General features: G+C 34.7%; 1 protein-coding gene across 3 annotated transcripts; it reads left to right on the forward strand.

The window, feature by feature from the left end:
• The first annotated feature begins 5,297 nt into the window (after window positions 1-5,297).
• On the forward strand, window positions 5,298-13,099 carry LOC138321489 (transmembrane protein 121B-like). Of its 3 annotated transcripts, none has more exons than XM_069265215.1 (3): window positions 5,298-5,392; window positions 8,651-8,728; window positions 11,436-13,099. In XM_069265215.1, the coding sequence occupies exon 3, from the start codon at window positions 11,445-11,447 to the stop codon at window positions 12,372-12,374; it is 930 nt and encodes a 309-aa protein (XP_069121316.1). In that variant the 5' UTR covers window positions 5,298-5,392; window positions 8,651-8,728; window positions 11,436-11,444; the 3' UTR covers window positions 12,375-13,099. The 3 variants fall into 3 exon arrangements, with proteins under 3 accessions (XP_069121316.1, XP_069121318.1, XP_069121317.1); XM_069265217.1 differs by lacking the exon at window positions 5,298-5,392 and adding an exon at window positions 8,391-8,516; XM_069265216.1 differs by lacking the exon at window positions 5,298-5,392 and adding an exon at window positions 8,404-8,502.
• The last annotated feature ends 1,821 nt before the right edge of the window (window positions 13,100-14,920 follow it).

Raw genomic sequence — 14,920 nt, forward strand, 5'->3', positions numbered from 1 at the left:
TGATTGATAATTGAATAAATGAAGTAACGCACGATCGAACGAATGAGCGAACGAACGAATTAATATAATAAACAAATATTAATGTATAATATTTGAATGCAAGTTTATCATTCGATCTATCATACACGTACCCGTACCTGTATCTACGAATTCAACCACCGCTGTCGGTGGTGATGATTAACATGAAGCAGTACTTATACCGATAAGCGGATTAACGGTAATTCGTCTCCTCGATATACCTATTTATATACAAGTACAGTGCATACATATTTTTTCTTTCAAACCTACGGGTATAATACTGACTGGTCCAGGGCAATACACTCATGTCGCTTAAGGCTGTATTGCATGGCTACCCATGCAATAAAAGCCTCGTGAAGTCACGGCGTCAACAAAATTCTATTTCCTCGGTAAAATTTTAACATTTTTTTTCACAAATATGACTGGTTTCACTATAAAAGATACAAACAACGGAATTTGTGATGAAAATACCACGTACTTTTTCATGTATGGAAAATTGACTTTCAGTCGTGGATTTCTTCGAATTTATTTCAAAATGGCGAAATATTATAGTTGTAAAATTGCAATAAAACGTCGAGATATGAAAGAAAAATACTCTTTCATAAGTGGATATGAAGGATAGGGATACTCTACCCTTGGGATCACAAAATGTTGTAAAACCCTCGGCAAGCCTCGGGTTTTACAACATTTTGTGACCCTTGGGTAGAATATCCCTATCCTTCATATCCACATATACTTACAGAGAAATAAAATAAAAAACATAAAACCTATATATTCTACCCAAAGATAAAAGATCTCGTGAATCTATGAATGATCATAAATAAAAAAAACAAAAAAACAAAAAACAAAAAAACTATGTTCTTTTAAACGATTAATGTTAAGAGTGCAACAGAAATAAATAGGAAACTATTGAAAATATGAATCATTAGTAAGATCGACGGTCTTTATCATATAAGTATATAAGAAATTAGAATTCTTACCTATTTTCAAACACAAGTGCGCAATGTACCAACGTCTAATCAAAGCTCCCCTAAACCCTGATTGGCCTTCTCTTACCTTAATGCAAATTTAGATTGTTACAGTGTATTAATACTACACTAACATCTACTATTGTGCACTTTCCTTGGGATACTTCAACTGTGATGGGTGTCTCCGTATATTTGAAACTCCTATTTTTCGTAGGATTTTTCTAAAAGGATAAACACCTGTCAGTAGTAGCTGTTTCTTTGGAAATACCCTTAAGAGGGAGTGTGTGTGTGTGGGTGAGGGTGACAGTATGGGAGAGAGAGTGGGTGTGGGTGAAAGTAAAGGAAAGTGGGTGTGGATGAGAGTGTGGGTGTGGGTGAAAGTGACGGAGAGTAGGTGTGGGTGAGAATGAGGGAGAGTGGGTGTGGGTGAGGGGGAGGGTGGATGTGGGTGAAAGTGACGGAAAGTAGGTGTGGGTGAGAATGAGGGAGAGTGGGTGTGGGTGAGAGGGAGAATGGATGTGGTGAGAGTGGGTGAGAGGGAGAATGGATGTGGTGAGAGTGGGTGAGAGTGAGTGGGAGGGAGTGTGAAAGAGGTTGAGGGAAAATGAGATAGAGGATGTGAGTGAGGGGGTGTGGGTAAGGGAGAGAGAGATGTGAGGGAGGCAGGGAACTGTTTAGAACATCGCTTTGTTTACTGAAGAGCATTTGCTAACACAGCAAACCACTTTATATGAGGGAACATTGTAGCGTCTATCATATTCTTTGTCTAAAATCAATACTTTACATTTGAACAAGTATGTAGCTTGTACTTTATAATCAAATATTTTAACGTTAATTTGTTTAAATAATGGAAAATTGAAAAACTGAAATTCGCATCAATATGATTTCCTTTGTACATTGTTTTAGCTCAGAATAATTAACCGTACGGAAAAAGAGGTCTATATATAACCTCCATGTAAATTCATAATTTTTATCTGTTTTTAAGTATCTAAGTACGAAATAAGGTTCCAAAAGTCTTACTTTCATTTTTTTTTCAATTTTAGGGTACAAAAAAAATCCCCGTTCGCAAATTTTGATTTCTGGTTACTTTTTCTATAATTTCACAAATCCAAACAACAAAGAAAAAATAAATATTGCAATTACTTGGAGTTGAATATTTATTTTTACTAGATCTACATATGTAGATTCAGAATTAAGGACTCTCTCCTTGCATTTGTGTATATGGTGCGTGTAGTTTGGGAGACTGTGGTATGTTCGTATCATGTAGTAACACGTTCCAGTGCTATCGCATAAAGACACATACACCCTATGAACACATCTGACTTGTTCAAAATATAATATTGACAACAGGCAAATTACCAGTCCTACTCCCTCCGTGCTGCACTGCTGCACTGAAGCTGTCAAACAAAAGCAAACAATACTATGGTGCGTTAACACCAAATTACAGAACCCCTATTTTTTCAGGGGGATGAACGCTTATTATCAGGCACGATAGAAGAATGACAACAATATTCGACCTAATGATAGTCACATAGAAAACATATTGTTTAGAGAACGAAAGGACGTAGATGAAGACAAAACATGACGGTGACTTTTTAACCTCTTGATGTTGTTTTTGTATAATTAATATTTGACGTCATACGATAATATTCTATCATAACACTTTCCTTTTGTTGAAATAATGATAAATTGTTATGCTAAACAATGTAGATTTTTCAATTCTATTGTTTATATGTATATCAGCTCATGCAAAGGTAAAAAGGAGAATGAAGTTATCGGAGTAATGATTCATACTTACTGTGTAATGGATCGATGCTTTTTAGTTAAAATAGAATTAATCCCCGTCCATATATACATAGTAAGTGATATGAGAAAATCAAAACAGAAATGTTTCATACATGGCATAAATGGTTAATTTATATAACGAGTGTCACTGTGACCTAGATTTGTATGACGAGTGTCGCTGTGACCAGGATTTGTATGACAGGTGTCGCTGTGACCTAGATTTTTATGACGGGTGTCGCTGTGACCTAGATTTTTATGTGTGTCGCCAGCGAAACAGAAAACGCTCATTTTAATTTTTCATACGTCTCCTTATATTTACCAATCAATATTTTGCTTCTAATTAACCCTTTAACCCCACTTTGAGTTTACATTTCGATTATTAAATATTTATAGATACATTGTTCATGGTACTATACAAAATAATGGTTTTGATTTATGGTATATCTTCCTAACTGCGTTAATATATTGAAAATTAAGTTGCCATGGCAAACAGGTATACCTCCTTGGGTTTACAAGTCGTAAACCAAAACCAAAAAAAACAAATTGCATATATTCTAGTAAAACTCAAACAAACAAATAAACTATATAGCATTGCAAAATTAAGTGCTTCTTTGCATGAAATGTAAAGGTCTGCACCATTCACAAAACTGCCAGTACATATGATATAACGACAAATGATTAATACCATTTTAGTTGCCATGGCAACGCGAGATAATACAAACTGGAGTTATATCAAAGAGAGTGTAGTCGCACCATACTGTCTTCATTGTTAACATTCTGTGAGAACATTGGTATGTTATTATGTTCTACGTTATTTAAATTATATAATATAGCTGTATGGTTAGCTTACAGATATATGATATAAGTATTTCCATACATCGTTTGAATTACTAACTACCGTATGCGTAGTGGAGATTATTGGTCAAAAGGTTAATTAGAATTAAGCTCCTATTGGACTTATTGACGTGCTGACCTGACCTGATAGGTAACCCTGCTCCACTGTGTTATATACACCCTAAACAGATTCTGTACGCATGATCTGCTGGGAGTCGTCCTCTATTTACAATTCGTGTGGTTGAAGCTAGCGTCACTCCAGCAAACACAGTCCTCCAGGCAAGTAGTTTATATTTAGTACCACCGCAAGTATTTCTTGATGTTTACACTTTCATGCATCTACTTTGAAAATTTCTATATATATTTCTTTGTTATCCATATCTTGTATAAAATGTCTTATGTAAATACCTATATATTTGTAATAATCCCGTCTGCTATACATGCACATATTTACATTTATGTCAGTGAGGAAAACTATATAAACCTACATGTATCTGTAATGGTAATATTTTGTATTTCATAAAAGAACAAATACTTATATACACACGCCCTATTTTGTATAGTACTAAATAATTGATATTTTGTATCATTGATTGCCCGGTACATTGTAGGTGCATTACAATTAATATCATATCTTGAGTTAGTCATTACATGGCTGTTAGTATATAGTGGACGATTTTGGCGGGATTTTCATAACATGAACGTAGGTTAGCTAACGTGTAGCTACATTTTTGTAACTGATCATGACCAAGGTTAATCTTACATGTATTGCTTGTAGCTATGTTCTTTTCACCAGTGTACTCGCTTTACGTAAAGTCTAGGTATCACATGAGTGGGAACCACATGTACAACAGACCATCAAATAGTGTAGCTGTGTGTAAATGCGTTGACGCTTGAGTGGGTAAACGTTTTGAAACTAGTATAAGTTTACACTACAAGTTCATACGTCCTCTAGCACAAACCACCCTCTTTATCAGGGGATGTGTATATCAATAACCTTTATAATATTTTTACCTGTGTCTGTTGTATACTCTGTAATGATATTCGTGTATAAAGAAAAAAGAAAACACGTGGTTATTTCAGCTGTGAGGTCGGATGTCGGACTATAAAATGGAACATGGGAGAAAGTCCTTCTTTACTTAGTTTTAATAGAATGTTAAAGTGAACCCAAGGTATTTTTCAATTCGTGCAACCTCTTGTAATCAAATGAGATTATGTATAAGCTGGTTGATTCACTATAAAGACTACATGTGATTTTGGGTTTATTTTCTGCCATCAAAAAGCGACGAATTTTGCAATCATCATTCAACATTGAAATGTAGTTCACACATCACTGGGTTACGATAAGTCTAAGTCTAAGGTTTTAAACATATTTTTCTTGGAGCTATGAACAGTATTTAAAAATATCGTACATCATTAGGCATTCAGTCATGAAATGATAAAAACCTATGAACAATTAAAATGATGTTTTAGACAAAATGTTTGTTCAGGAATTTATAGATCCTTGGTTTGTTATTTTTGTCATGTTTTGCATCCAATCTTAGTCGATATGACTTTTGTTTATAACTAGCTAGAATCTATATATCTAGCTGCTTTAAAAATCGGTTACGATTACTTCCTTGCCCCAAATTTACTATTTGAAGTAATTCGTATCCTAAAGACATACGTTTGTAGGGATCCCGTGTTCTTGTTTGACCTTTATCTCTATAGCCTATACTAAGACGACCAACCATCGAATTAGGTGAACTATTCCTTCCAAACACTTATGGGCACATAAGGGAAGTTATGTGAGTATAAATCGTAATTTTCTAAAGTTACATAACATATATATTCACGCTGAAATGGTGAATGTTTTGAACAGTATCGGAAATTTCAGCGTATATAACATTTAGCAATGCATGTAACAGTAATGTTTCTTTTTGTAACAATGAGATAAACTTCTGCTGTATCCTGACAATGATCGTGTTTATTGTATTAGCATTTGTAAATGCCACTAAATGTTTAAGATGCAACATTTGATTTCAATGCAGAATCTCTTATATCAAACTACCTGAAAACATGTAATTATGATTCATTTTCTAAATAGCATTACATAATAATATTATTATCCATTCAAAATTCCCAATAAATGCTGATATGTAGTATGCATTATTGAAAGCAAAACAAAACGAATGTAGCAAGTAGATAATAATAATATGTTGAAATCAAACAAAAAACGATCAATTCTGGTATTTTGCTTGACATTTTAAGTCTATTTCCCCCATACATTATAAGGGCATGCCTGACGTAGCCAGTAAGACAAAATATTTTTAAAAGGGACAATTCAGTTTATTTTTGTTTGTTTGATGTAATTGTTGTGAGATTTCATATTACATTATTCACTTATTATACATACTAATGACAAAGCTTTGTTATCTTTTGTCGCAAGAATCACTAGTCTTCCTTGTAGAACGTAACTGCCTATTGCCCCGTTGTCTAATTATAAAAAGAGACTTAATTTTTGGATTTGTTTCCTTTTCTATATGTAAGAGTTGCTTCCTTGCGTATTTCTTGATTTTGCTGAGTGCTGCCTTAAAGGCCCATTACCTTTCCGAAGCAAAATATAAAGGTTTCTTAAAAAACATTAATAACACCAGAAAATGCATACCGATGATCTAAAATAAGGTTACGACACCAAACATATGCAAGATTGCCTGCGTAATATATGAAAACAGTGGAGAGTCAATTCGCTGTTTTGCCGTCTGGCGCAGTGATAGTCAACTACCGCGCGGTATTTAGAACGACGGCGGGAAACATAATACGACCCGCGTTATGAAAATAAACATTTTATTTATTTTAATCAAATCGTTCAGAAGGTGATGATAAATGTAGTATTAACGGTAAGTAAATAATTTTTAGGACTCTACAAAATTATCGATCTTGTTTTACATTCCCATTTTAAAAATTAAAAGCCGTTTCGGAAAGGTAGTGTGCCTTTAAGTTGAATTTTGGCTATTACGAGGAAGGTGTCCTGTTCTTTACCCAGGACACATCTAGGGTCTGTATCAGTGGTCGTTTCTGATCCTGATAAGGGTCCAGAATACATTGGTCAGTATGCTTTAGTGTAAAAAAACCTATAGAAAGAAAGGAATTTCCTCAAGCACAAAATGATACGAATTTAATGATTGTGATAGAGACAGGTATGTCTTGACCATTGGACAGAACTCACACTCTTCCCCCCAATAGCGAACGCTCATACAAAAGTGAAAAGTGAGGTTACATGTATGTAAATTGAGACACCAGAAAACGAAATATAACATATACAGGTTATTCGCCCCTTACGATGGTGAAATTGATGCAACCGTTACAAATCTTATCATTGTATTTAAAAAGATAAAAAAACATTTGAACAAAAACTCGGTTATTGGAATTTTCTAAGAATACTCCCGGGGATGAAGGGATGAATTGGCAGAAACCCAATCATGATTTCTTCAAATCCCGCAACATCAATATTAACATCAATAATAAAGGACATCTCGATAACTGTTTACCATTCTTCACACGAGTAAAAGGGTATAGACACAACAGAGACATGGTATTTCTTTTATCTTCGTAATTATCATTCATCAACAACAACAAAGGTGTACATTTCATATCAAAATGCGTGATACTATTGTATTTACATACACACTTGTTATACACGTGCAACGTATCTCATTTCTATTATGCTACTTTGACCATATTTCCCTTCTCACTGTAACCCTGTCATACTAGCGTTACGTCTAACTAATGTCTGGGAAGTATACAAACCTTTACTCAAGCGCACTGCCTCACAATTTTTATTTCGGGGTTAGAAACACCACAATTGTTTTAGGTATATTTTTGCTGTATTACGAAAAGCGTTTTTTTCTATCTTCAAAATTCAGGGGTTAGAGGTAATGCAAATTTTAACTTATTTTTTAGGGGGGGGGTGGTTGCGGTGGCCGAGTGATTAAATGTCCTGACATATTACCACAAGTCCTCCACCACCTCTTGGTTAGAGTTTGAATCCCATGTGGGGCAGTTGCCAGGTACTGACAGCTGGTCGGTGGATTTTCTTCGGGTACTCCGGCTTTCCTCCATTAACAACTCCGGCTTTCCTCCATTAACAAATTTGGCACGTCCTTAAATGACCCTGGCTGTCGACAGAACGTTAAACTAATAAAACCAAAAACCAAACTAAAGCTCAAAATTCATTTAGAACATTTTAGCATATTGGTAAGTTCACGCATTCGTTGGAACTATATTTTCGACACACAAAAATTACAATTAGAGTAATGAAATTTTAGCCTTTAATGTCTGATGAGAAACCATTAGAATATGATTATCCCTAAAATATTTACGTTCACGCACGGTATGACGATTATGGTTCTATGTAAGGCGGCGGTGTCATTGCAGACTGACAGCGGTAGTGAGTTCTGCTACATTACATTTCCAATTAAACCTATTACATTTACAATTCATTCCGATACCTCAACCTATTATATATCTCTACGCTAACACCACAAATGTATCTAATGCTTTACATAACTTGTCATTTAGATCGTTAAATAAATAATATGTTTGCAGTTAAAGTAATCAAATTTCTCTGATTTCATGGAAATAAATCAATGTGATATCGGATGTACTCATCCATAGCGTAGTTATATCTTAGCGCAACCTTCCGTTCATTATTAATGGTAGTTTTTGTTAGAGCGTATCATTATGCCCGGGGTAATCTAGGGAGACAGTGTTTACATTACAAAGGAGCACAATGTTAAGCGTTAATCAGCTGAGCACATAGCTTGATGCTTTTATTGATTTTTATAAGCATTAATTATACGTACTTTGATCTATCCACAGCGTGTCGATAGTAGTGTTCAAACAGATGAGAAGCAAAGTAAGAAAGAACAGGTATTTGGGTCAAGTCGATTCTGTCTGATACACGGGAGAATGCTCCATAACGTGAAAAACATGTACAACATGGAAGGAAGCGTAAGAAGAGATAATACGCACCGGTTACAATGTTATTTTGTTACTCTTTGCAGATCATCACAGATCACTTCTAAAGTAAAGGACTGACTATCTGGAATCCCGAGCAGACGACAATGCTACACCTTTCATAGGTAAGTAAAACGTTGATGTTTTGACAGGATTACACCGTTGAATATAATACTTACCCCCCCTCCCCCCCCCACACACACACTCCCCAGTTTGAAACATCAGATATGTCAAAGAGACAAAAATCAAGTTAAATTGATGATGTTTTAATATTCTAGAGAGTCTATCTACCACCATGTAGAAAAATATGTGTTGGTGGATACGGTGTTGATCTCAGGGTTGGGTTGATGGTAAGCCAGCGTGCCACTGTTGATAAGTAAATCTTTCTAATACCTCGGTCATTATATACAAGACTACTATTTCACATCATGTATGAGTGAAATGAAGTCCCCGTGCTAAATGAGTTAATGACTCGAAGTTTGTCCAAAAATTGAAAGAATTACGACTTAGAAATATTTATCGTTTTGTTGGCACAATAAGTCTTTATTGGTTTGTTGGTTGTTGATATGTTAACTGTTTCTGTAAATGCAATATATCCCAATACTGAAGATTTCTAGATTTCTATTGAATTACTCAAGAGTATATAGTATACATGCCAATATTGATATACAATGTACAAGGCATCTAACAATTATACAACGCTCTGATTTCTCAAAAATACTTTTTAATATATAGAATGCTTTATTGCCGTATTTGGGCATATTCACTATATACACTAACGGGTCACTATTCTGGATTTGCATATTACAGAGTTAACTCCCTTGCGGGTAGGTATCGATTGTTACGTCATTATTTTGTGATCGCAATTCACGTCATTTTTGTCCGAAAAGTATGACGTTACGCTCGCAAAAGCATAACGACACTATCAATACCTACCCGCAAGTGCAGATAACTCTGTAATATGCAAATCCAGAATAGTGACCCGTTAGTGTCTGCTATCATTGACAGCAATATTGATCTGAAGACAAACAAGTGTCCCGGCATAATGTCGAAATAGTAGACTCATTGATAGGTGGAGTACTCAGGTTTTGCTATGTCATTATCTGAGAGCAGTAGGAGTTTGATTACATAGCCAAGTGTTTTAACGTGTTAACGTAGTCTTGATGTAGTCAGGCGGTAATTGTTGAGCGATATTTTGTGGACATTTAAAACATGAATCAATGATCATAATGTTAAAAAAATATGACTAATGGACATGTGCTAATACTATAATCATTGAAATTTCTGTTATTGGTTTGTCCATAATCAGTATAATATGACCGAGTGGGGTTAGTGTCTTTTTAGTGTCTACGGTTGCATGCTTCAGTGAGATAGCACTACAATGTATATAAGGGACAAGGGTCTCACTATTATAAAGAGACACAATACGAATAGACTGAAGCTTCCCAAAACATTGCACAGACAATCACAGACACATCGTATGGTACAAATGTGATGCAATCCGAAGTATTATGATGTTAATGCAGGCGATATCATGTTTTAGTTTAGTACAGAGTTATGTGCCCTTGCGGGTAGGTATTGAATGCAACATCATGTGTTTGTGAGCGTAATGTCATACTTTTCGGAGAAAACTACGTGAATTGCGCCAACAAAATAATGACGCCATAATGGATAACTACTTGCAAGGAAACCAACTGTGTAATATGCAAAGACGGAGTAAAATCTTAGCTGAAACTGTGCACATAAAAATGAGCATTTTTTTCAACCTTACCCAAGGTTTGCGTTTGTACAAAAACTGATTCTATCAGAATTAACATGGCATGTAAATATCTTAGTCAAATTGAAAGATAAGGTTATCATAGATATTGTTCTCACTGATGTTTGTTTGCTAAATATATCATATGGCAGTGTTCGATTTCAAAATATTGTGGATGGATATCTTTTAAAAGTTCCTTTTCAATAAGTAAAATAGTAATGCAAGCTTAAGGATAATTACCTCATATTTCAATTATGTATGCTGTACATGCGCTAATGTTATTGTATCGGGGAAAAGTATTGTCCGAGCGAGGGTGGCTGTCTTCAACATCTCATTCCTTCATGATAATTGGTAATTTGCCCAAGTATGATTTGAACTACAACTCAGGTTGATGTTAAAGAGTCAGAAAGACTATTGCATGCACAAGTGGTATATTAGACAGTTACATACTGGGAAAGTCGTCAGAATTTTATTCGTCTGTGAATTTGCCGATTTATAATGTCAAATGTTAAAGTAGTAAAGAAATGCTACATTTGATAAAATTGTAGGAAATGACGTATAATGTAAACCAACTTATTATCGCGGTGACTTAATTTCGCGTCTTCATGTCTAACGTCATTTGAACGACGATTCACATTGTAATTTCGCGACTAACAATTATCTGTTTCTACTTTATCTGTAATGAGAACATTGTCGCGGCAATTTGGAAATAATTTTATCAAATGCGGCATTTCTTTACTACTTTTAAGTGTACTTATTTTAACGGTAGGATTATTTTAGCGCTTTTCACGTTGTCTTCGAAGCGCTTTTTCAAGTACACCGCTAAATGTAAAAGATTATTTCTGGTATTGAACAGCCGAATTACGCTAATTTATATCCGAGCTAAATAAAAATTTACAGTTTTTCGCATTTGCGCTAAAATTTGACTACGCTTAAAGACATATATTTACAGTAAATAATATACATTTATACTTTTCCACCTATTAGTAGATTTTCAGGAATAATAATGATAGTTTTGATATCCTTATCTTCTTTGCTTGGATAGATATATAAATCCTAATTTCTTTTTCTTTCAGAAATCCAACATGGCTAATCTATGTGTAAAGTGTTGCCGAACGGTGAAACATTTGCCTACAAGGTTGGTTTGCGTCCTTATCCTACTCCTACAGGCGGCCGCCTTAGACTACTATCTAGTCACCTACAAAAATCTCAACTGGGCAGGCTGGGCAGCCGCTGACATCATCGTCCTCATCCTTCTCGTCGTTTCTTTCTATTTTGGCTACAGATTTCACAAACGACAAAAGTCTGGGAGAGACGATAGCGAGGACATAGAAATCCATACGCGTGTCGGTGTTGTCACTTGGTTTATCTATGCTTCAGTGTTATGTTTTAAAGTGGCTTATGCATTCAAAGATTTTTCTCACAAGTTGGATAAGGATGATTTCTTCGGAGAAAATACTCTCAAAACAACTATTGCTTTGGCGGGAATAGTGTTCTTAATTCTTCTAACTACCCTTCACGATGCAAAGCCCGGTTCTAGCCGGCGGAAGTACATTGACGAACTCACCGGGACAGTGATATTCGACATTTTGGATTGTGTAGACAGCATGGAAATTTTATTTGACGAAGAGGCACGTGCAAACCTCCTACCAAGTTTAGATGACACAATCATAGCGATCGCCTGTATCAATTTCCTGTTGCCGACAATTCCGCTAATAACGTTAGCGAAGACAAATTTTGGCCATAAGAAACTATCGGAAAAGATGGTGATTCTACACAAAGTGCTACTGGCTTTTATAGTAAACCTGCCTCTCCTTGTAACCCGTATGGTTGTATGGCACGGAATGAGTCACGGAATCTCCATATTCTCTCTGAAGAATATCATAGTGATTGGGATGGTTTCCTATGACCTTTATGAAACTCACGAAGGCGAAGAGGAAGGAGATTCCTCCGATGGGAAACCTACAAACAACATAGGCCCTAGCTATGCACTAGAGGATAGATTTAACTATTAATAAATTAAATGCAATGCCTTAAGAAATTATAGCCTTTTTACAAAAACATCAATTACATATTCCATATTGCATATAGAAAGAGAGTGCCATTTCCGTCGTTGTATCGACAACGCATATGATAATAAGAGGATTAATAATTTCCTTTCATGCATATTTATGACATCATGTTTTATGGCATTAACACATAATTATTATTCTCCATTGGGATTCAAAATTCGTTTTATTAAGAATACCAAATCGATAGCACTTTTGGATTTGGATCTGTTGATGCTTTTAATCAATTTTCTTAATCTAAACTTATGTTAAAATGTTAAATATTTCTTTCTTATATTATGCTTGTCATGTGCTATTTCGTATGCCTTTTTAAATCTCTCAGGAATCACGTTGGTTTGTTTTCAAACATACGACATATATTTCTCGACAGACAATTCACTTGATAAAATTTAATTGATCCGACAAATCTGATCAGTTTTCATGTTTATTAAGTTTTTAAAATATTTAATGTTATAATAGTATGTCATCCTAGGTAGCTACATGTACATTATGACTGCAAATGACCTTTTAAATTGAAAATAATCTTCTCAAATCATTGTAATTTAAGTTTCTATTTCATAAGGTGCTCGTTTAGCTATTTTTTTTTTGTATATTTTTGTCAACTGTCTCTGTCAACTAATTCTTTTATGACAAATAAAAACTTAACTGTTCAGTGAACGGAAGAAAATTAAGCACGTATATTGCATTTTTATGTATACAAGTGTAATGGTTTGTATTGTGTCGTCCTCAATATTCCAGGGTTTACTATCACTGTCGTTATATCCACCCATGGTCTATGTCATAGGAAAACTAAAGATTCTGTGTGAGACAGCTAGTTTGGTCCTTTGATATAGACCAACAGGACATTATTTGGCTTTGAAGATGGGTGTCGCTCACTAAAATAGTCAAATGACTCCTCTCTATGCCAGTGATTGGTCAGGTTTTTTTCCTGACTTCAGTTTTATTTTGACATAGTACAGGACTGGATTATCAAGGATTCTCTGGTGCAAGAATGACATGAGTCTCCTCTCAAATGCAATGCTTTGTTTTGAGACTAGCAATGTCCCCCAACAAAACAGTACGAATAAAATAACTATTAAATCAAAGAGATACATATCAGAATGAAGCTAAATCCGTGATGTTATTTTACTGATCTCACTTAGTTCACTGTATATCAATACATTATTGTCAACCTGTTACCAGTGTACATCCAAAGCGAGTATTAGTATTATCATATTATAGATGTGTATCAGAGCATGCAATCGTGTAGCATATGAAAACAACGCATTTGTAAATACAATAGATGTAAATATAAAAAATGTCTTTAGGAAAACATATTTACCTATAAAAAGATGGCTTTGCCTAGCATGATTTAGATAATTAATTTTAGTGTGTTCATTTTCTGTGTTGGATTTTACGCTCCTCGACGTTACATCAACAGTAAACACCATCTACATATGTCTTTCCCTGTATGTGACGTGTATACTATTTTGAGAGTTGGTGTTTGTGAGAATATGTTATCTTGTTCTGAACACTCTTGTGACAAACAAAAATCTTCATTTTCGTATTTTGCCCTCAAGAAATTGGAAATTAACCAGGATAAGGTTGGATTGTACTACATGTAACTAGTATAACGGTAATTTTATTTCTGCTTTCGTCACATCATGTTAAACAGTAGATCCACTACATCAAAATCTATTAAAGTGAACAGTCGGGCAAAGATGGCTAAAGTCGGTAAAAATGGTGTGAATGTAACCAGTATAATTTCTTATGAAATAGAAAAATAAAATCTCTCGTCAGAATCTATCTGCGTACGAAGAAATTAATTTAAAGTATAGGAATCCTAAAACGTCCTCCCGGCTGACTATGTTCGTGATTACATTTCCACGCAGCCTCGCTTTCAATACTTTCAACTTTTCTTTCTTTTAATGATCAGAACTGGGAAACGTAAGCAGAACTTGACCGTCGTATTAATATATGAGAACTTTTGGAAGGCCAATGAACGCATTTAGACTGATATTCTTTGCCCGACTATTCACTTTAAAGTTAATCCTAAATATACAAAATATCATAACAATTTATGAGAACCATATAAATCGCCTCTGTCGCAGAAGTTAATCCTAAATATACAAAATATCGTAACAATTGATGAGAACCATATAAATCGCTTCTGTCGCAGAAGTTAATCCTAAATATACAAAATATCGTAACAATTGATGAGAACCATATAAATCGCCTCTGTCGCAGAAGTTAATCCTAAATATACAAAATATCATAACAATTGATGAGAACCATATAAATCGCTTCTGTCGCAGAAGTTAATCCTAAATATACAAAATATCGTAACAATTGATGAGAACCATATAAATCGCCCCTGTCGCAGAAATTAATACTAAATATACAAAATATCGTAACAATTTATGAGAACCATATAAATCGCCTCTGTCGCAGAAGTTAATCCTAAATATACAAAATATCATAACAATTGACGAGAACCATATAAATCGCTTCTG

This window comes from Argopecten irradians, chromosome 4 (genome assembly GCF_041381155.1).
Source record: "Argopecten irradians isolate NY chromosome 4, Ai_NY, whole genome shotgun sequence".
Taxonomy (NCBI): Eukaryota; Metazoa; Mollusca; class Bivalvia; order Pectinida; family Pectinidae; genus Argopecten; species Argopecten irradians.

Coding starts and splice junctions, on each gene's coding strand:
- LOC138321489 (XM_069265215.1), top strand. CDS start 11,445: ATGGCTAATCTATGTGTAAAGTGTTGCCGAACGGTGAAACATTTGCCT.